Source organism: Leptonotus elevatus, chromosome 14 (genome assembly GCF_054856555.1).
Source record: "Leptonotus elevatus isolate MCC_2025b chromosome 14, RoL_Lele_1.0, whole genome shotgun sequence".
In the NCBI taxonomy this organism is placed as follows: domain Eukaryota; kingdom Metazoa; phylum Chordata; class Actinopteri; order Syngnathiformes; family Syngnathidae; genus Leptonotus; species Leptonotus elevatus.
The window spans coordinates 18950620-18971272 of NC_141252.1; the positions used below are offsets into that span (position 1 = coordinate 18950620).

Genomic DNA, 20653 nt, shown 5'->3' on the forward strand with positions numbered 1-20653 from the left:
TCCACAATATTCCTACAATTTGAAAGACATCATGTGGGTGGGTATGCGTTTGCTATTTTGTATGAGTTGGCCTGTGACACAATTACAAAGTGCAAACAAAGAAAGTCCAAAGCTCAACCTTGTGAAAATGCAAAACAGTTGTATTTAATTTATTAGCCCTGATAAGGGAAAGCGTGACTCAAGGTGGAGTACTTCCAATAGAGCATGCTGTGAATCTGCCATTGAAATACATATTTTGTGTGTACTGTTAAGTCACACATCACTGCTCTCAAGAAACAACAGCGTGTCGTTGTTGTCATTTGCTAACAGGTGAACACATTTGACTTTTTCTTTGTTTGTTTTAAACCTGACACAGAAACTTATTTTGGAACTGGAATAAGCGGTTCAGGAAATGGATGGATAGATGGATAAAAATGATTCTAGAACATATTATTATTGTGCTGGATATGCTATCAGCAAAAGGTAAAAAAAAAAAAAAAAAAAAAGCATGAAGAATGTTTCTCTCTTTTCACTGACCTTGCTAGTAGGCGTGTCTGGCTGGAATTCCTGCCATTGTAGTTGACCATCCGCTGAGTTTAAACAAACACAGGAACTGGTGTGATTCAGTGTTCGGACCACCGAAACCCAGCGTCAGCAGTAAACTTGCAGTGAAGAAAATATTTTGTTAACGTGCTACTGTCATACTCAAATGGTACCTTTGTTATATAGATGCTTAACCTTGTTGGAGGTACTGAAAACCATCAGTTTCCAATGCACATAAACCGAACCCTTCTTTATTGAAAAATAAAATGCTTTTTTTCTCTCAAATTCAAGGGGGGAACTGAACTTCAAAATGAACAGGGAGAGTAGCCTTTTCATGAAATCTGTCTCTCTTTACTTTGAATTCAGCTAGCCTTGCATTCCCCATCTCCACACTGAAAAAAAAATCACTGTGAGTTCACTATAAATAATTGGATACGTTTTGCACGACTTTCACAGGAAGGATTACAGCAATATACTGTGAATTCGGAAGTGTAAATTTAACTCCCATAGTGTTAAATTGAACACTTACCCTGAGTTTATATTATAGTTCTCACCAGTTCTGAGTTAAATGTACACTTCCAAAAGTGTAAAAATTTAACTCTTTGGTAGAGTGGAATTACAACATACATAGTGTTATTATTTGACACATAAAAGTGAACTTTTCAGACTTTAAAATGTTATCTACGTTCACATATCAGTGTTATTTTTCACATTGTCAGTGTTATTTCTTAATACCTACAAGTTTTTGTGTTAATTTCCCACAGTTTTGTTGTTACTTTTAACCACAAAGTATTATTTTCATTCCGTTTTCGGTGTTAAATTCTCACAGTTTTAGTGTTACTTCTTGACAAGCTTTTTATGTCTAACCCAAATGGAGACAGTGGGACTTGAACCGAGTACCTAGCATTTGGTGGGCAACACCAACAAGTATGCCACAAGATAGTACATGTTCATTGCTGCAAAATTCTTTCTTACCGCACGACTCAGAATGAATACGAATTGACGGTACGGCAAAATATCCACTTTGTTTTTAGTTTTACAGAAAAATAATTGAACATAAATGACACTACTCATTAAAATCCAGAAACTGTTTGTTTTATGTCTCACACACTTTTTCTATGTTAACTCGTGAACAAAATAATTCAAGAACTGTATAATTTCATCCTTACCATATAAAACTGAATAATCCAGACCCAGAGTTGGCTTTAAAATTCAGGATAAAACGCAGCTGCCTTGTAGTAGAAAAGAGCCTGGATGTATAAGGTAACTCAGCCCGAAGTCAATAAATTTGACTCGCTGAAATTACACCAAGTCAAGTCAAGTCATCTTTATTCATATAGCGCTTTCAACCCGTAGAGCTTTTTCTTCACTGTGCGTGTTCAAACCAACACTCACATTAACACCCAATAACTCAAAAATAATTAACACTAGATTTTTTACTTATTTTAACACTACATAATTTGCTGTGTGTAGCAATTTGCTATCATTTTAAAATACATTATTGTAAAAGCACAACTATATACTGTAACTTTACAGCGGCAATGGCAAAACATTTACTGTGATATTACAGTACATTACTGGGGAATTACAACCCTTTGGTGTGCACTGCAAATTTGTTTTACAAAGCCTCACATTCATACACCAGTGGTCGGCTATCAGGTGCACTGGGAGCAAATTAGGGTTCACTGTCTTGCTTCAAGGACACGCCAACATGGTCACAAGGGCTGAGGATCGAACCCACAACCTCTCAGTTGGGAGACAACCACTCTACCACTGAGCCAAAATTTAATAAAAATAAATAAATATAAATGGAAATAAAAACAACTATATATATATATATATATATATATATATATATATATATATATATCCCTAAATAAATAAAAGTAAAAATAAATACAAAAATGTGTATATATATAAATGTCTAAATAAATACAAAAATAAATATATAATAGAATAAAATTCCTTGTTCGCCGACCAGCTCACTGTAGACAGTTTGCAACAGCAGAGCCCAACCCAAGACACGCTGAGGACCGCCCCCTCATTTGAATAACATTTCGACCTGACGTCTGCAGCATGAAATAAATAAATGTGAGAGCAGAACGTTTTTTATTTATTGATTGATATTTAATTCTATTCATATATTTATTTTTGTATTTATTCTGACATTTATTTTTTACATTTATTTTTATTTTTAGAATCTCCTTCTTTATTTCTTTATTATTTATTTAGGGATATATATATATATATATATATATATATATATATATATATATATATATATATATATATATATATATTTCCATTTATGTTTATTTTTTGGTATTTAATTTTGGAATCGTATTTTTTATATCCTTTTTCATTTTGACTTTTATTGATTAATTTATTGATTAATTTTTTTTTTTTTTAATTTGGGCAGTTTTGGTCCTCCATATTATCCATCCCCACTTTCCAATTGTCATGTCACATCATCCCTGAGGTTATATGACCCCTGCGTGTTCATGTATTGTAAGGCACTACAATAAAGGGGGTCAACTTAAAAGTCTCAAGTCTACAGGGGCCGGAGACATCTGGAGAAGCAGTCAAAACACAACTGCGGACTGCACCATTGTTTTTCAGCTCAAAACGGAACTTCTCAGCAGAAGAGAAAGAAAGGGCCCTTAACTGCTGCTAAACATGGTTTCCGCCTTTAGTTGTCCCAAACAGGATACAGTGGCAGGAACGTTACTTTCAGAGCCACTCCACTTTGCTCCATTTCATGTGAAAACTCGCAAGGGGTATTGTGAAGCGCAACTATGCCACTGATCTTTCTGTTACTGCTTTTCATCACCAACTTTGGAGGATTGAATGGACATGAAACAATGTGCACATCCAATGCCTGCTTCACTGTCCACATGGAGAAGGTGAGCTATGACAAGGCCAGTCAGAGCTGCTTCCACAATGGAGGCTACCTGATGACAGTAAGAGACAAAGAAGAAGAAGACATTCTGCACTCTCTCCTGTCATTGATTCAGAAAGACAAGCAGCAACAATTTTGGATTGGATTAAAGCTGCACAGAGGGGACTGCGTGTTGGCCGACAAGCCCCTCAGAGGCTTCAAGTGGATGTCTGGGGAGAAAGACTCCCGATACTCCAACTGGAATAAAGAGCCTGTGGACACATGCACAGAGAGATGCGTACGGGCTAGTTACGGCCAGCTGAAATGGACTGCTGGCGCTTGCAAAGGTCCTTTGCTTTATGTGTGTGAGTTTTACTTTCAAGGAATGTGCAGTGCTCTGCATGCGTCGGGCTCGGGCCACATATCATACACGCCGCCTTTCTCTGAGGATCCACTCCAAAATCAGATGAAATCCTTGCCGCTCGGAACGTATGCGAAAGTCACGTGCAGTGACCAGCAGTCATACTTTTCTGTGTGCATCCGGGGGGATGACAAATATCAGTGGACTGTGCCAGGTCCATTTTGCCAACATGGAACATGTGCACGCAACAAAGGCGGATGCCAACATATCTGCCAGCAGGACTCGGATCAGGTGAAATGTCTCTGTAACCACGGTTACGTTCTGGAGGACGACGGACTCTCGTGTAAGATACGAGATGTGTGCAGCGTGGACACCTGTGAGTATGAGTGCGTCGTGGGAGAGTCCGGACACATCTGCAAGTGTCCCGACGGGTTCGAATTGGCAGCAAACCAGCGCAACTGTTCTGACCTGGATGAGTGCCAACAGTCACACTCATGCGGCCATGTTTGTGTTAACACGGCAGGCAGTTACATGTGCGCATGCCAGGATGGCTTTGAAATGATCGACGGCGACTGTCATGATCTGGATGAATGTCTGCATTACAAATGTACCCATGGCTGTTTAAACACTGCTGGATCATTCTCTTGCGACTGTAAAGAAGGCTATACGTTATCCGAGGACGGCTATTCATGCGTGGACGTCAACGAATGTGCTACTGAGCGCTGTCACTTCAAATGTGTCAATACTGAAGGAAGTTTCATCTGTGTATGCCCAGAGGGCTTTCATGTGCATGCCAATGGAGCAAATTGCACTCCAGATGTGACAAATGTAGCATTAAATGTTGGTCAGGAAACACAAGTAAACATCAATGAGATGGTATCCATGACGACAGCCGGGCCCCCGGGACCGCCCACACCCGCGGATACTCTTCTCCCACAAATGGTGACCATCACCCCAAGCAATGCATCCCTGCTTGCAAGTGCCATGGCGGTCAACTCCAGAGTGCTCATCTGCGTACTCGGCTCAGTCATCCCTTTGCTGCTTATAGTCGCCGTCACGTTAACAATTGCCATCGTGCGATGGCGTCGATCGCGCAAGGAAGCAAAGAAAAGTGCAACAGACAGTTATTGTTGGGTTTCCTCTGGTTTCGATCCGCGCTTGGAAAAGCTCTATGAATCCATCTTGACTGATGACCTATGACCCGATGGAGACGATTGCCTTCATTGTGTGTACAGTGTAATTTATTTTCAAGTGTATTTATGTAATTTATGTTTATGTAATTCTACTTTTCAATTGTAAACATGACACCCACGCAGCCCTTGTCTCTCTTGCTTTCTTTCTCATTGCTTTCACGCCAACGCACACACAAATTGGTTTTTGAAAGGCCATGTAAACGCACGCAAAAAAACAGGATATGCCTCTTATTTGGGTTTTAAAAATATAAAAATAAATACCCCTGGGTTACCCCTTTTCTAAGTGATCGGATCGGGGCCTAACACTTTTAGAGTGATGAGTTGGCCTACTACTTTATTAGTGGTCTGTGTGTAGTAGGTGGTTTCTGGTCGGTGCTGGATTTCACTTTTCTCTCTTTTCTTTGATCACTCCTCGGGTCTTCTGACAACTTCACGGGATTCTGAAGTATTCGGTTTAGGTGAAGGGTATGGGATTTTTAATAGGTTTCAGGTGAAACAAACTCACACGCACACACATGTACGCAGGCACACACACACACACACACACACACGCACATTCTCATGCACAAACAAAAAGAGAGCGCAATGAAGATGACATACTAAATGAACAATACTGGACTCTCCAAAAAAAATAAAAAATTAAGGTCTATAAAAACTAAAAAAAACTGTGTTTACTTGAAAAAAACAAGTAAAGTTTTATTTACTAAGACATTCTAAGTACATTTTACAAGGAGAGTTTTGAATACATTTTACCAGTTGATTAAAAAAAAAAAGCTACTCAAGATTTGAGGAACGAATCCACAACCTCCAGGTTGGGAGACAACCACCTGAGCCATGCCGCTCCTGCTGTGTGTTAGTATATTGATGGTATAAGGCGGAATACCACCAAGACCAGTTTTTGATCTTATTTTGGACACACCAGCAATGCAGTACAGTGGCAAACAGCAAGAGTGGCATGGCTCAGGTGGTAGAGTGGCTGTCTCCCAAGCTGAAGGTCACGAGTTTGTTCCTCGATGCTTGAATAACTTTTGTTAATAAAAAAGTATTTTTTATTATTTTTTTACAGCATGTAAGTGTCATGATGAACATAAATTATGTATTTTATTGACTAGAAATGACATCTACTAATAATGGTGTCCGTGCGTCGCGGTTTTGATCGGAATATGTACACGGGAGAAACAAATAAACATGTTATCCCAAATGTTTCAGAAAACGGAATTTTGACCTTAACCCGAATATTGACTGCATTCAAATGTGGTCACGGTACACTGTAAAAAATACAAGAAAAAAAAAAAGACTTGAAAAAAACCTAGTAAAGTAAATTTTACAAGGAGAGTATTGAGTACATTTTACTAATTTATTTTAAATAAGTTACTCAGGCATTGAGGAACAAACTCGTGACTTTTAGCTGGGGACACAGCCACTCTACCACCTGAGCCATGCCACTCTTGTTTGCCTGTATTGCTAAAATGAGACCAAAAGCACTTTGAGGTACGAAGATTCCACCTGACACCAGCAATAGTTTTCTGATTGGTCAGAGGTACATTGCTCATGCCCAGCAGGAGTAACATTTTTTTTTTTTAATAAACTAGTAAAATGTACTCAATAGATATCCTGACGTCACGTGACTTTCCCCACTGCGGCAGGTATTGGCGCAGCGTTAATGGACTACAATGGCGTGGAGGGCAAAATCTAGTGTTTATGCAATAACTTTTCGCCTAAGAGCATTGACAGTCACTTTGATGAAAAGGACATGACATACATGCACAAGGTGGACATTTTGGATTGCCGATGAAGTGTCAGGAGGGTTTGTTTGTTTTTTCTGATCATAAAAATTACAAGTTTGTACAATCCGTATTTATTTCCACTTTATGTGTAGTCAAAATGCCATTGAAGTTGACAGTTTCACGCAAGTCTTGGCAGTGTTATTTATGTACGTTAGCAATTTAGCAGCTGCTAAATTGGCCACGGCCGCCGTCATTTATGCTGTAAAAAGTCTTCTTTCTGGTGTTGGTCAGTTATTAAATTCAACTGTGTAATATCTATTAAACTGTAGCAGCACAAATGAACAAAACAGATTATTTGTGTGGCATCTGCTGATTTAGCCACCATGTACAAAGTGCAACTTTGGCTACGCATTGGTTCCTCTTTTGGTAGCCTGGAGCATGCTCAATCCTTTTTTTTGCCTCTTCTTGTTGTGGCAGCTGGTCCACAACAGCTGTCAATCATTGTTAAAGTGTGGTGTTTGCCGTTTACTCAAAGTGGGAGATGCGTTTTCTATGCTGCCAAAGTTTTGGGATGCGTGACGTTAACGTCAGGATCTCTATACTCTCCTTGTAAAATTTTGCGACAATAAAATGTACTGGATTTTTCCAGTACATGTTTTATTATTATTATTATTTATTTATTTTATTATTATTATTATTATTTGCAGTAGATGACTGCACAATATTATGATGAGATCCACAATTTAATGATAATCACAATAACAATATAGCCATCCATCTATTTATGTCCTCAATAGGGTGACGTGTGTGCTGGAGCCTGTCTGAGATAACTTTTCAGGCAAGAGGTGGGGCACATCCTGAACTGGTTGCCAGCCAATCACAGGGCATATACAAACAAAGAACCTTATATTTACATGAACACCAATGGTCTAGCGTGTTTCAGCAAGCATGCATGTTTTTGGAATGTGGTAGGAAGCCAGAGTAGGCTACTCAAAGAAAACAAAGCAAACACGGAGAGAAATGAAATCTATTACTGTAGTTTATTTTAATATTACTATTTATAGTAGTACAGTCATGTCTGATTTTGTTTAACTATGTGTGCAAAATAAGTCTGGGACAAAAAATATTTAATTTTTGTTCTGAACGTAAATGTGTGACGTCTTCTGTGCTTCGCATTGGAAAAACACAGTAGTTAAGCCTTTATCTGGTTTCCTTCCTGTCTTTGCTTTCCTTCCGCAATAGCCTGCAGAGTTGTGAGCTTTCCGTGAGCCAGCCAACATTTGAAGATGAAATACAGCGCGGCAACATGGCCTGCTTGACTCTCCAGGTGCTTGTGACATTGTCTTTTCTTTGGATGTCCTCTTTCAACACATGTTTTTGTGCGCTGCATGCTGGCACCTGTAGGCCTTTCTGTATTGGGAGCAGCTGCTTGGTTATCAACCGAGACAATGTGGATTTTACCACAGCAGAAGAAAGATGTCAAGCCAGGAAAGGAGCGCTAATGACACTTCAGTCAGCACAAGATAAGAGATTACTTGATATTGTGACCAAAGAACTTGGCGGGAACTTTTGGCTTGGACTTTATTTACCAACTGATGCCTGCAGCAACCTCTCCGTTCATATGAGAGGCTATGAGTGGACCACTGGTAAAGGGCACGGCCACTTTGTTCCCTCTTACATCGCCTGGAAAGATGGCGTTAGCGTCTGCTCTCCTAGCTGCGTCTCACTTTCAAAGGAGCAAAACCTCAGCGAGCGGCCTTGCTCAGATCAAATTGATGGATTCCTGTGCAGAACCTCCCACAAAGATGCATGCGAGGCACAGGGATTATCAGATGTCACATTTTTCCCCAGTTCCAGGGGATGCTCAGATGCTCCATGTGAGCAAGACTGCACTGCTGTCAAAGATGGCTTCAAATGCTCGTGTTTCCCGGGATATGCACCGGACAGCAAGGATCCCCGGAGGTGTCAAATCCACTGCGTGCGGGAGACGTGCCCCGCCCTCTGTGAGAAAAACACGGACAGTGCTTGCTTCTGTCCTGAGGGCTTCATCTTAAATGACAAAATCTGCGAAGACATTAATGAGTGCACGATGAACGAATGTGATCAAAAGTGCAAAAACACATTTGGAAGTTTTGTCTGTTCTTGTAAAGAAGGTTATGTACTAAGACATCAGGTGAGATGTGTAAAAGCAGTTGATGAACATTTTGTTATCACCACTCCTTCTGTCAGAGGTTATATTAAGCCTGACAATGACACGATGAAAGCTTCCTCTCTTTCCGCAGGCACTTTTATATGGCTGTGGATTTTAGCTGCTTTGGCTGTGGTTGCGTTTATTTGTGTTGGAAGATTTTACCTGATTAAGCGCCAGAAGCGCAGAGAGCAAAATCCCAACCAAAGATCAAGTGCTCCAAAAGAAACTACTTAATCTTGATACATCATAAAGAAGAACACCGGTCTTTAATATATATATGCAGGACCTGTGACTTTTTATTCATTGGGGTTCATTCACTGTAGTTATTATTTAGCAAACCAAACTGTGTGTTACTGTTTAAAATAAAATGGAAATATTTTTCCAGTGCATAAGGTAGCATGCACAAATTTCAAATGTACTACATTTTTACAATGCTATACATTAGGGGTGTGCAAAAAAAAATCGAATCTCATAAGAATCGTGATTCCCATTTAGTATGATTCAGAATCGATTTTAAATGTCCCAAAGTCAATTTTATTTAAATCATTTTATACTGTCTTGCCCTTGCTTGTGTGTCTTTTTCATGTTGTACCTGGTTTGGCCACTAAGGGGCAGTGTGGTTCTGCGCGTTCTGATACACTGCTAAGTTGTGGCCACATTAGACAGTAGAAGGAAAAAGTCACGATCAAGTTATGCCAATAAAAGTTGTTTTCTGCAGCATAAAAAGAGCATATGCCGGTGAGTAATGTTAACATGTTTTTCTGTAAACATTCCTGAAGCGTTTTTTTGTATGACCAGCCGTTCTTCTGAGTGATTAAAGTGCCACGAGTAGCAAGCTAGTTAGCATTAGCGAGTCAGACCGGAGTAGATCATGACAATTCTTTACACATCTATAAATAGTAGCAGAAATCATTGTCAATCAAATCATTTTGAATCAAAAATCGTTCTTAATCAATAAACAATTCTGAATCGAATCGCAGACCCAAAAATCTGGATCGAATCAAATTGTGAGACAGTCAAATATTCCCACCCCTACTATACATTATTTAACAAAGTACTTTGCTCCATCCTTCCTGTGTGGAGTTCAAATGCTCTGCCTGTCGTGCGTGGGCTTTCTCCAGCTTCCTACCACATTCCAAAAATGTGCATGGAAGGCTAATCAAACACTTAAAATTTTCCAAAGGTGTGAATGTGAGTGTAGATGGTTGCATGTCCTGCTCACCGATGACCCTTGTAAGGGCAAGTGGCAAAGAAAATAGATGGATGAATAAGAACAATGAACCTGTACAAACATACATAAATGGAGACGGGGCACCACCAGTGATTTTGGGATTCGGGGAAGTGGAGGGGAATTCTTGTGCTCTCTTGTGCATGTTTTCTCTGTGCAAAACACATTTGGAGAAGAACGGACGAACCTAGAGTAAGTTTTATTCATAAAACAATCATTTGCAATGTTTATATTAGACAATATTTTACCTCCGTAATTTGCTGTAGTTCAGATGCTGCTGTATTTTCCAATAATGCATAAGGTCCATCAATGAAGCCTACGATCCTCATTGGTTTCTTGGAGCCAAATGTGCAAGTAGGACTATGAAGACTTCCGCATTAGACAGAAAACATGCATTTCAATCCATTGAAACTACTACTACCAAACGTTTATAGACCGTCAGTATTTGGTTATTTAATAGTTAATTGGAACTAAACCAAAACAAGAACGTTGAGAACGTTGTATTCTGGTTATGTGATAAAAGCTTAGGTGTCGCGCTCCCTGAACGTTGAGGGAAAGAAATGCTTCAATGATTTGTACATTTGTATTATTCCTAAATATTTTAAGCACAGTTTGCATGTGCTTAAAATATTTAGGAATAATAGACATTGCAGTTTTATAGTAACATTAGCCGTTTAATTTAGCGAGATGGTTGGAGAGTAGAGAAAACGAGCATCATCTAAGCACTACTAAGAATCCACAAAACAGTACGGCATTTGTAGGGTGGCTGGCATAGCTGACGTTCAGTGAAGCGGTAAAGCATGCAGCCTTCATACCAGTGGAGTGGGTTTGATTCTCACTCAAGGCAAAATCCTTTCTGTCACTTTAAGCTGATTTATTACCAAGATAATTTTTTTTATTGTTGTACAATAAGTAATTTGAAAAACTAAGAGCTGTTTTAAAGTTTGTGGGGAAGGTAAATAAAAACAGTTTAGAGAAACGTTTACAGCAGTGGTTCTCAAATGGGGGTACAAGTATCCCTGGGGGTACGTGAAGGCACTTCAGGGGGTACATGAGATTTTAAAATATATTTTTAAAGTATATGTAAATATTTATTTTAAAATATCAGTTCATAAAATGAATTTTATATTCAATAGGTAATTGAATTTCAGTGTCCTAAAAAACCCAGCATTTCCCCCATACCAGAATGGTTTGACCCAACTTGTCATATACCACCTAGAATCACCTGTCAATCACTTGAAAACTTTATTTAAAATGCAGTTAATTATTTCTTTTTGAGAACAGAGCTTTACTATGATCCCAAAAGATGACACTTTATCTTGATAATAATCTGCATGTGCACAAATCTTTATTTATAATAAAAAATATATATATATTTTATTTTTAGTAATATAATTTTATTTCCAAATAGTTCAAGAGACCACATAAATGCAAATACAGTTCCAAAGTTTAATAATAAATCAGACATTGACGGCACAGCACTCACAACACATTTTTTTTTCTTCATTCAGAAAAGCTTTTCTGCTAGTTAGGGGGTACTTAGCTGAAAAATATACATAAATGGACATCACTGAAAAAGGTTGAGAACCACTGGTTTAGAGAACGGTTAAGAAACCAATATGTAACCAACATGTAACATCCAGAGACGTAAAAAAAACTTTCCTTTGCAACCATGGAGCGCCCATCCATCAATCCATCCATGCATTTTCTTAACTGCCCATTCCTCACAAGGGTCGCGGACTCGCGGGGGTGCCGGAGCCTATCCTAGCTGGCTTGGGGCAGTAGACGGGGTACACCCTGACCCTGAACTGATTGCCAGCCAATCGCAGTGGAGCGCCCATATTGCAGCCAAACGTAACCTTGAGCAAACGTTTCAAGACCGTTTTGGGAACCAAAACTTGTTTTGTAGGTGGGGTGGGGAGGCCTAATTGAACAATAAACAGAGGCTCTGGGTCTTCAGTGTATTACTACACCAGAATATGATAGGTAAGTTTGAAAATGTTTCAGATATGCCAAGATCATCAACCTTCATGTCGTGTTTGGGTAAAAAATGATCGATTTACAACTTATAAGACTCCTGAATATTGTGTTGTACTGAATGCTTCAAGGCTTCATTATGACCTCCACGCCTTGCACTTGATCATGAACTATATGATCAACAACAAGTATGTATGGTGCAGGGATTTTTTTCTTTCCGAGTGCAAAGGGGAGCTTGACCAATATGTATAAGGGGTGCTACTTTGTAAGAAAATGACAGATTTTTGTGCTTTTCGTTAGTTTATAAAGGGATTCTCTTTCTTTTTTTCAGTAAAAGCATTATGCATTGTGTTCAAAATAAAAGTTCTTTCAACTGTATTTGGTCAAAGAATAATCAACAAAATAGTTCATCCTAATCCAAGTGCCCACAAGGCAATTATAATCATGTCTCACGTGCAAACCTGAGAAATACCATACTGGACAGTGCACTTGCCAATAATCAGAAAATGCACCCAAAATTGAACATTACTTCTTCTATATCGTCACTGCCATGTGAAAAACACGTATGTTCATTTTTGTCATTCATTTTTACATTTTTATGTTTTTGGGATGAAAATGAATGCAGACATCCCAAAAAAACACAACAATAAATGTTTGCGTATTACATTTAGAATATTTGTTCATGTCAAAATATTGTGGTCATTTTTCTCCCATTTTAAATTATGCAAGTAATGAACTGATTAGAAATAGTGGAGGATGAGTGTGCGCAGTGGATCCAAAAATGTTGAACACATCCTCATAACATTAAATGTCAAAAGATTTGTAACGAATATTGCCCGTCACCCTCCATTTTTTTCATTTGTGTGTGCCTTTTTAAACATTTTCCCCTGGGGAATGTGTGTGTGCGTGTCTTAACTCTGTTGCTTTCAGTTCAAAAAGACTCTTTGAGTTTCCCTCCAGCAGGGACTGGACTTCGTTTTATAACCCCCAGGAAACGTATAGCACAGCTCCGACAGACCTGAAATCCTGTCTGATAAGCAGTCCCCAGACCATCTTTTATGATCTGGCCTATCCACAGGAATTAGCCATGTGTTTTTTGGAAACAATGCCCCTGGAAAGTTATATGGTACAACATTGCCCCCCAGCGGTCACTATCGGTTATCCTCAAGAATCCTGCCGCTACACTTGTAGCCCTTACTATCGCAAAAAAACCAATTCTTGTTAACTGGAAAAATAAACAAACTATGAATATCGACCAATGGTCTAACCTCCTCATAAATCACATTTTAATGGGAAAAATGGTGGGTCGTAGGGGAAGCGGGGGCTGTGGACCGGTGGGGTGCCTGGCGGGCCTGCAGTGCCCCGTCCTGCTGCGTTGGGTTGGGGGCGCGGGCCGTGTTGGGGTGGGGGGGGTGCTCCTGGCTCCTGGGTTTGCTCTCCGGCCGGTGGCCCCGGCGGGGCCCGGGGGTCGTCCTTTGGCGCTGCCGCGGCCTGGGGGGCCCTGAGGTGTTGCGCTTGCTCTGTCCTGGCAGGGGTCGACGGCTCCCCTCTTTGGTGGAGATTTTCATGCATGCCAGATCCACCACACCAGCATCTATCGAAACTCAGACACAATCTGCTTCCTCCTCAGGTCATTGAATCGGTGGAGGCTGGTGTCTGTGGATCTCACTCTGCTTCGTCTGTCCTTCCTTCCTTTCCTCAGTCTCTCCTTTGGTCTCTTAAGGTCTCCCTGATTTGTTGGAATTTAGATGTTTCTGGGGTTGGTGAAGGACTCTGGTTGGTGGCCCGGTGGGTGGTGTATGGTCGGTGCTGGATTTCACTTTCCTTTCTTTTCTTTGGTCCTTCCTCGGGTCTCCTGACGGCGGTGTTCGGTTTAGGTGAACGGTATGGGATTTTTTAATAGGTTTTTGGTGAACTAATGAATACACACACACTCACACGCACGCACACACGCACATACACATACTCACCCACATACAAAATAATAATAAAAATAAATAAAAAACAAGGAGAGCAATGATGATGACATGATGACAATGAACAATACTGAGCTCTTTAAAAAAAAAAAAAGGAAAAAAAAAGAGAATCCTGCCGCTCCTAATTAATCTGAAGTCTACATAATTCGGGACATACACAGACTCTATGTACTTGATTTACATCAAGTAACTCCTGTTGTTTATCTTTGAACACAACCTGTATGTCTATCTCAAATCAATGATGTGTGTAATTTCTGTAGTCACCTAAATTTAGCTAATTAGTAAGCTTAGCGGATTCAATAACTTTATGATCGCGGTAATGTTTGTAATGTGTTCAGAATGATAAATGAAGCATCTGGTTGGTCAATTCTGATCCAAAAAAATGATGAAATACTATCCCAAAAGCTTGGTCTCAGTCGACCAAGTCTGCTTCATGCGCACGGAAGGGGCGGGGCTACGGCCCGACCTCCCCTGGTGACACAGCTTGTAAAAGCTAGCGCGCGAAGGAACTTCTCCCTCTTTTCCTGGAACTCTTTTCTTGAACTGCTCAAGGACTCTCCCGTTCCTGCAACTTCTCCACCCTCTCTCCACCTCACGTCTGGCCCCATGAACTTTTCCTGATCATTACGAGAAACGTGGTCGCTGAGGGTGACCACACGGCTTCTTCCTTTGAGACACAACGCGCGTCCCAAAGCGTGCATCAAGCAAGGACCTGCCACGACCTCCACGCCGCGCGTGCATCACCGACCAGCAGTCAGAGACTCCCGGGCAGCATTCTAGCTGGACGTGCGCCAGCCAAGGACCGGCCGCTGCCTCCACGCCGCGTGTGCACCTGACCAGCAGCCGGAGACCTAATGCAGCATTCCAGCATTCAACCGAGGATCGACGCTCGAGTCTCTCTCTCTCTCTCTCTCTCTCTCTCTCTCTCTCTCTCTCTCTCTCTCTCTCTCTCTCTCTCTCTCTCTCTCTCTCTCTCTCTCTCTCTCTCTCTCTCTCTCTCTCTCTCTCCCGTGTGACTGAACCAGTTGTGTTCAGTGTGAGCTGCGCCTGCATTGCAATCTGACCATATACTACTGGTGCAACGCTTTTATTCAAACATAAAAGAATTGATAGGTCAAACGTTTCCATCTTTATCCCCCATCTACCTTTTTCATCTACCTTTTTTTTAAAATCTTAGTTAGTTAGGTTGCAAGGTTTCTTTTTATCTTTGATTCACATTTTTATTCCGTTTCATTAATAGGTTAGGCTGTGACTGATATATGTGTGTTTACTAAATAAATTTGTTGTCTAGAAATTCAATTTCTGCCGAATAATTTGTGTTTACTGAGTGGATTAATAATTCTCTTATGAAAGCAAAGAACTCCATGATTAACTAAAGTAACAACTTCAGATTATGAATACTTGATAATCTGATTTTTATCGTTTATTTTGCTCCTACAAACAAGCAAAGTCAACGTGGTGCCCCAGAGGTTGCTGAGGAAATTACAACTCCCCTCAGTACCGTCTAAATTTCTCATTAAGCCATTACGGCAACCCAATAAATGGCTACAGAGTTAACACTTCAAATTTGGCGGGGAACATTTTTTGTTAAAAATAACTTTTTAATTAAGCGATTAATCATGATTAATCAAAATTCTAAGATCTGATTAATTTGATTTAAAAAATTAATCTTTTGACAGCTCTAGTTAATATTAATGTCTCAATTGTGCTGCTATTGGCTAGCTTAACTAATGTATGTGGCGTGTATGCATGTGTGTATCTGCACAGAAAGAAAGGCATAAGATTGTTTTTTCAGCAAACAAAAGCTCCATTTGAAGTGTATTTTTATATATATATATATATTTGTATAAAGATAAGATAAAGGCAGAGACAAACAGTGCTAAAGTCAATTTGTTTTGTGAAAATGTTTTATATTGTGTCTGCACTTCACCCATACACAGACTTGTACATGCAATATTATTATTTTTGCAGATTCAAGCGCATTTCTTTTTTTTTATGTGTATGTTAATGTATATTTTATTTTTATAACAAAGTACAGACAAGCAAAAAATAGTCAGAAAACAAACAAGTCCAAGGTCCATTTGTGTTCTCACTGTAAACTGTGGGGAGATGGTTTACTCCGGAAACATGCATACTGTCACTGTGTATCGAGAGGAGCTGTTGTATCAAAAAGAGTGCCCTTCCCCATAAATTAGAGTTAGGATATATTTATATTTTACTATTATAGTCACTTTCTCCTTTGCATAACGTTTATTAGATTTGGTTTAATCATTGACTTCCCATGCATTTTTTGGAGCAGGAAGTACCCCAAAACCACAAGAAACTACCCCTACAAACAAACCTATTTGTTGTTTCACTAAAGCAAAGGTATGCAGGTCCTTTATGAGGGCTTTCATGTTAACCGCTAATTTGAGACATCATTAACAGTTAAAAACAGTGGTAAATAAAAATGTGTTCGTGATTATTGATATATGTATTTATTTAGGAACAGTTCAAAAAGACTCGTCAAATATGCCAGAAAACACTCAAGTAAGAGTGAGATAGATGAACATGGCAGAAAGATTTTTTTGTTATTTATTTGGCCTAAAATGACTCTTTTGAGAGTAAAGTTTGCTGACCCCTGGGTTAGAGCATCTGTCTCATAGTTTAGAGGTCATGCACGGCTGCCGTGTGGCATTTGCATATTCTCCCTGTGCTAGCATTGGTGTTCTTTGGCTTCTCGTGTTCAACCCCCATATTACAAAAATATGCATGTCAGGTTCATTTCGGATTCTTAATTGTCCATAGGTGTGAATGTGAATCCGAGTGGTTGTTTTCTGTGTTAAATTTTCTGGCAACCCCTCAAGGTCTACTCTGCCGTCTCGCCCCAAGTCAGCTAGAATAGGCTCCAGTCCCTGATGAGAATAAGCGATATACAAAATGGATGGATGGATGGATAGACTCAACTCAACTCAACTCAACTCCATTTTATTTATATAGCGCTTTCACAACTGTAGCTGTAACAAAGCGCTTTACAGAACACCACCGTGGAAAAAGCCTCACCAGCCGCCACTGGATGTCACTATCTGCTGTTTCTTCAAACACATTTCACAAGTTATGAAGATTAGTAAACCTCTACAATCTAAACATTTTCGTAAAGCACATGAATGTGAACACACTATTAAGTATGGGTGTAAAGTGCATATAGAACTGTAGTACTACGTATATTTTATAGTACTAGCCTTTACTATACCACCACAATATGACAAAGAAGTCCAGTATTTTAGCATGTCTCCTTAAACACAAATAACTGTTTTTATTGGAAAGTTTAGGTCAAGGATGGGCAACATAAATGATGGAAGGGGGTTACCATTTTTCATCAGTGCTATTCTGGGACCACATAGGACCCCACATGGGAACTTCCTAACCAGATGCAAGGTTGGAAATATATTGTTTTTATTCTTTGCGGAGCAGTTTTGAGAATCAATGACTTCATTTGATGAGAAAATTTCAAATTTGTGGAGCATTCTTTTCCTGGTTAATCCTAGGGAATTTAAGCAAGGGTTTTTATTAAACACTAAAAATATGATAATATGATGAACACAAGAAATTGGTTTTCTTTTGAATAAAATCGACTGTTTTGTCTGAAGTTCACATTGTGTATAGCAGCAAACTTTGTTTTCCCGTCTAGAAGTAAAGCTATTGGTACATTGATTTAAAAAAATACTCTGCTTTAATGTAATTTTATAAAATATGAGTTAGAACTCGTACAAATCTTACTTCAACCAAAAAATCTGAGTAAAAAATGCCTCGGAGTTTGAACTCATTTTCGGAGTTCGGACACCCAAGAAAAGCAAGCTAAGCCGAACGTACCTTGAAAACGGGTAGCCGAGTGACGCAGAGCAAAGCCAAGCAATGCCGAATGCTCACGTTGCAGTAGTTGAGACGATGCACTGCTCATTTCCAGTCAGATCGTGAATACTCCCGGAGGTGCTCCATACTCATGAGTGCATTTAGATTTTCCCACGACAATTTTATTCGCCATGGGCCCAAAGAAAGACAACAGTGCCAGTGGCAGCAAAGAAAAACGTACATTGCTACGAACCACAGTGGAATTAGGAAAGAGATTATCGCGCCGTTGTAACTACTGTCACTACTTCTGTAAATACTGGCACGAGGACCCCCCCCCCCCTTAGCTGTTCAACAACGTACTTGACATTAAACAACGCACGCAAGGACCGCTTAGTAGTCTAACAATATGCCCAATGTAAAATACACAAACTCAGCACTAAACTAAAGCTAGCATCAACATAGCATTTATCATCCACTGAAGCCATTACACCACAAGGTTTGGTAAGGTAAGGTATTTTTATTGTTTAAATTCTGTACGGTACTGTAAATGTAAAAAAAAACATGAATAGAAATTAAAATAGTAATTTTCTGTTTTTGGACTTTAGGAACAGATTAATTGCATTAAAAAAAATTCCTATAGGAAAAAATGTTTCGGAGGTTGAACAATTCGGACTTTGAACATTTCACAGGTACAAATTATGTTCAAACTCTGAGGTACCACTGTATTTAAAATTATTTATTTTGCAGTACATAGCTATAGAAGTACCACAAACCTTAATCATTTTCAACTGAACTTTTAATAATTTAAGCTTTTAACTTTTTTTCTGCTAAACTACTTCAGAGTGAAACAACGAATCACACTACAACAAAATATAAAAATATGTAAAGGAAAAAAGAGGGGAAAACTGCATCCATATATATTTTCATAACATCTCTCCATCCATTTACTACTACTTATCCTTAGCAGGGAAGCCCAGACTTCCCTCTCCTCAGTCACTTCATTTCACTCTTCCATGGGGGACCCAGTTAAGGTGTTCCCAGGAGGGGCCACTCAGAGTGTGGCCGGGGGACAAATGTGGGCCGGCATTTGCCCAAACCTAGTTAAAAAAAACAACACAGTCACTGAGGCTATTCAGATGCTTTATTTCCTCGAGCGGTAACAAAATGGACATTCGCTCAAGAGCCGCTATCGGCCACAACTCACATGCAGTCAGTCACTCAGCACACTGACACCTCACTTGAGCAAGCGTTCCAGTTTCTATACCCATCTTGCTCTTTTATCTGAGTTGTTCCTTGATCTGCTTGTCTGTGATCATCAGACATCACAGACATACTCACAACAAAGAAAAAGAGCAGCAACTATTTGCAAGGAGTGCTGCAAAGCATGCTGGGAAGTGTGTGGCCTCACAATCACTACATTACAGTGTGGATGTTACACAGCAGTTAAGAACAAAAAGCAACCAGGGTTAAATGTATCTCATGCATATGACCCAGAGAGCGAGTGTGATTGTGTTCTGCGTAATAAAATGTAGAGGAAACTTTGAACAGCACCCAGAACTGCCTTTATCCAGTTTCCTAAAGCAGATAAGACCATATTTAAACACTAACTTCAGCTTATAATCAATGACCCAACTTCACCACCAGAATACGTAACAACTCAAGGCCATAGATCAGTGGACAGAAATTCAAGAAATTAAGAGAAATCATGACCCAGGGAAACTGTAACAGTGTCTTGCTTTTCAGTATGATACCAACTGAGATTGAATGAGATAAACCTTATTAGTCCCGAAATTGGGACATTGGGCAAAATGCATTGTTGATCAAACGTGCTCACTTGGCTAGCACTTGGCAGTAGCTACGGTTGAATGTGTTTATTTGAACTTGGTCAGCTAACAGGAAACATTCACTTTATTTTTATTTTAAAAAACAACAACAACACAAATTGCTTGTTCACATAAGTTGCAAATGGCACATTTTGATATAATAAATTGATTAATGAATGAATAAATAAATACATCAATTAATAAATAGCAGCAGATCAAACAGGTTTTTTTTGGTGCTGTTTTTATTATTATGTTTGAAAAAAACCCGTTATTTAAGTTTGCAACAAACAAGAAAAGCGCAATCTGCACTTACCATTTACATTAAACAATTACGAACATATAACGCTAGGGGGATAAATGAAAAATTGTATACAATAAGGTATAGATTTTTTATTTATTTTTACTGTATTCAATCATTTCAATTTACAATCAAAGATCAGGTACATCAAACAAGTACCTTTCAAACATGAACATCAAACACAATAAAAAACGCTGGGGGATGAGTAAATAAAAAATACATGTCAAATAAAATTATACAAATATAATGTATAGAAAAACAGTTGATTCAATACCAGCAGTTACGTTTGACTTGACTACATCTGTACTTGAAGTGTATGATGAAATCATGATTGCAACATATTTTCTGCCCTAATTACCGTTTTACAGGCAATATCCTTCCGCCGGAAAATTTCAATACTTTGCGTTATAAAATATATGATGGACGAGTAGTGGCTCAGAAACCAAAAACAAAACAAACAAACAAATATATATAAATAAAAAAAACATGATTCACCCCAAATAAATTGACGCCACGGGACAAATTTGGCAAGCTGTTCCTGCAAGACAAAACACGGTTAAAATATCGCTGCGTAAATACGGACGTGACTCACCTATCTTTGGCCAATCAGAAAGTAGGCGTCTACTCAAAGGAGAGTATCATTGGGTT

The 20653-nt window shown here is 39.2% G+C and overlaps 2 protein-coding genes across 2 annotated transcripts in view; both read left to right on the top strand.

Annotated features, from left to right (window-relative positions):
• The window catches only part of LOC147163234 (thrombomodulin-like), a 28287-nt gene extending 18689 nt beyond the window's left edge, over window positions 1-9598 (top strand). The window contains exon 2 of the mRNA XM_086094012.1: window positions 7924-9598. Coding sequence (XP_085950138.1) covers window positions 7988-9106 — 1119 coding nt within the window. The 5' untranslated portion in view covers window positions 7924-7987 and the 3' untranslated portion in view covers window positions 9107-9598. The remainder of the gene's footprint in view (window positions 1-7923) is intronic.
• cd93 (CD93 molecule) lies at window positions 3288-4986 on the top strand. Its single transcript, XM_086095154.1, has one exon. It carries the CDS (start codon window positions 3318-3320, stop codon window positions 4959-4961), a length of 1644 nt encoding a protein of 547 aa, XP_085951280.1. The 5' UTR covers window positions 3288-3317; the 3' UTR covers window positions 4962-4986.
• Window positions 9599-20653: the final 11055 nt, after the last annotated feature.

Bases quoted from the DNA above. Each gene is read 5' to 3' on its own strand.
- cd93 (XM_086095154.1), top strand. From the start codon at position 3,318: ATGCCACTGATCTTTCTGTTACTGCTTTTCATCACCAACTTTGGAGGA.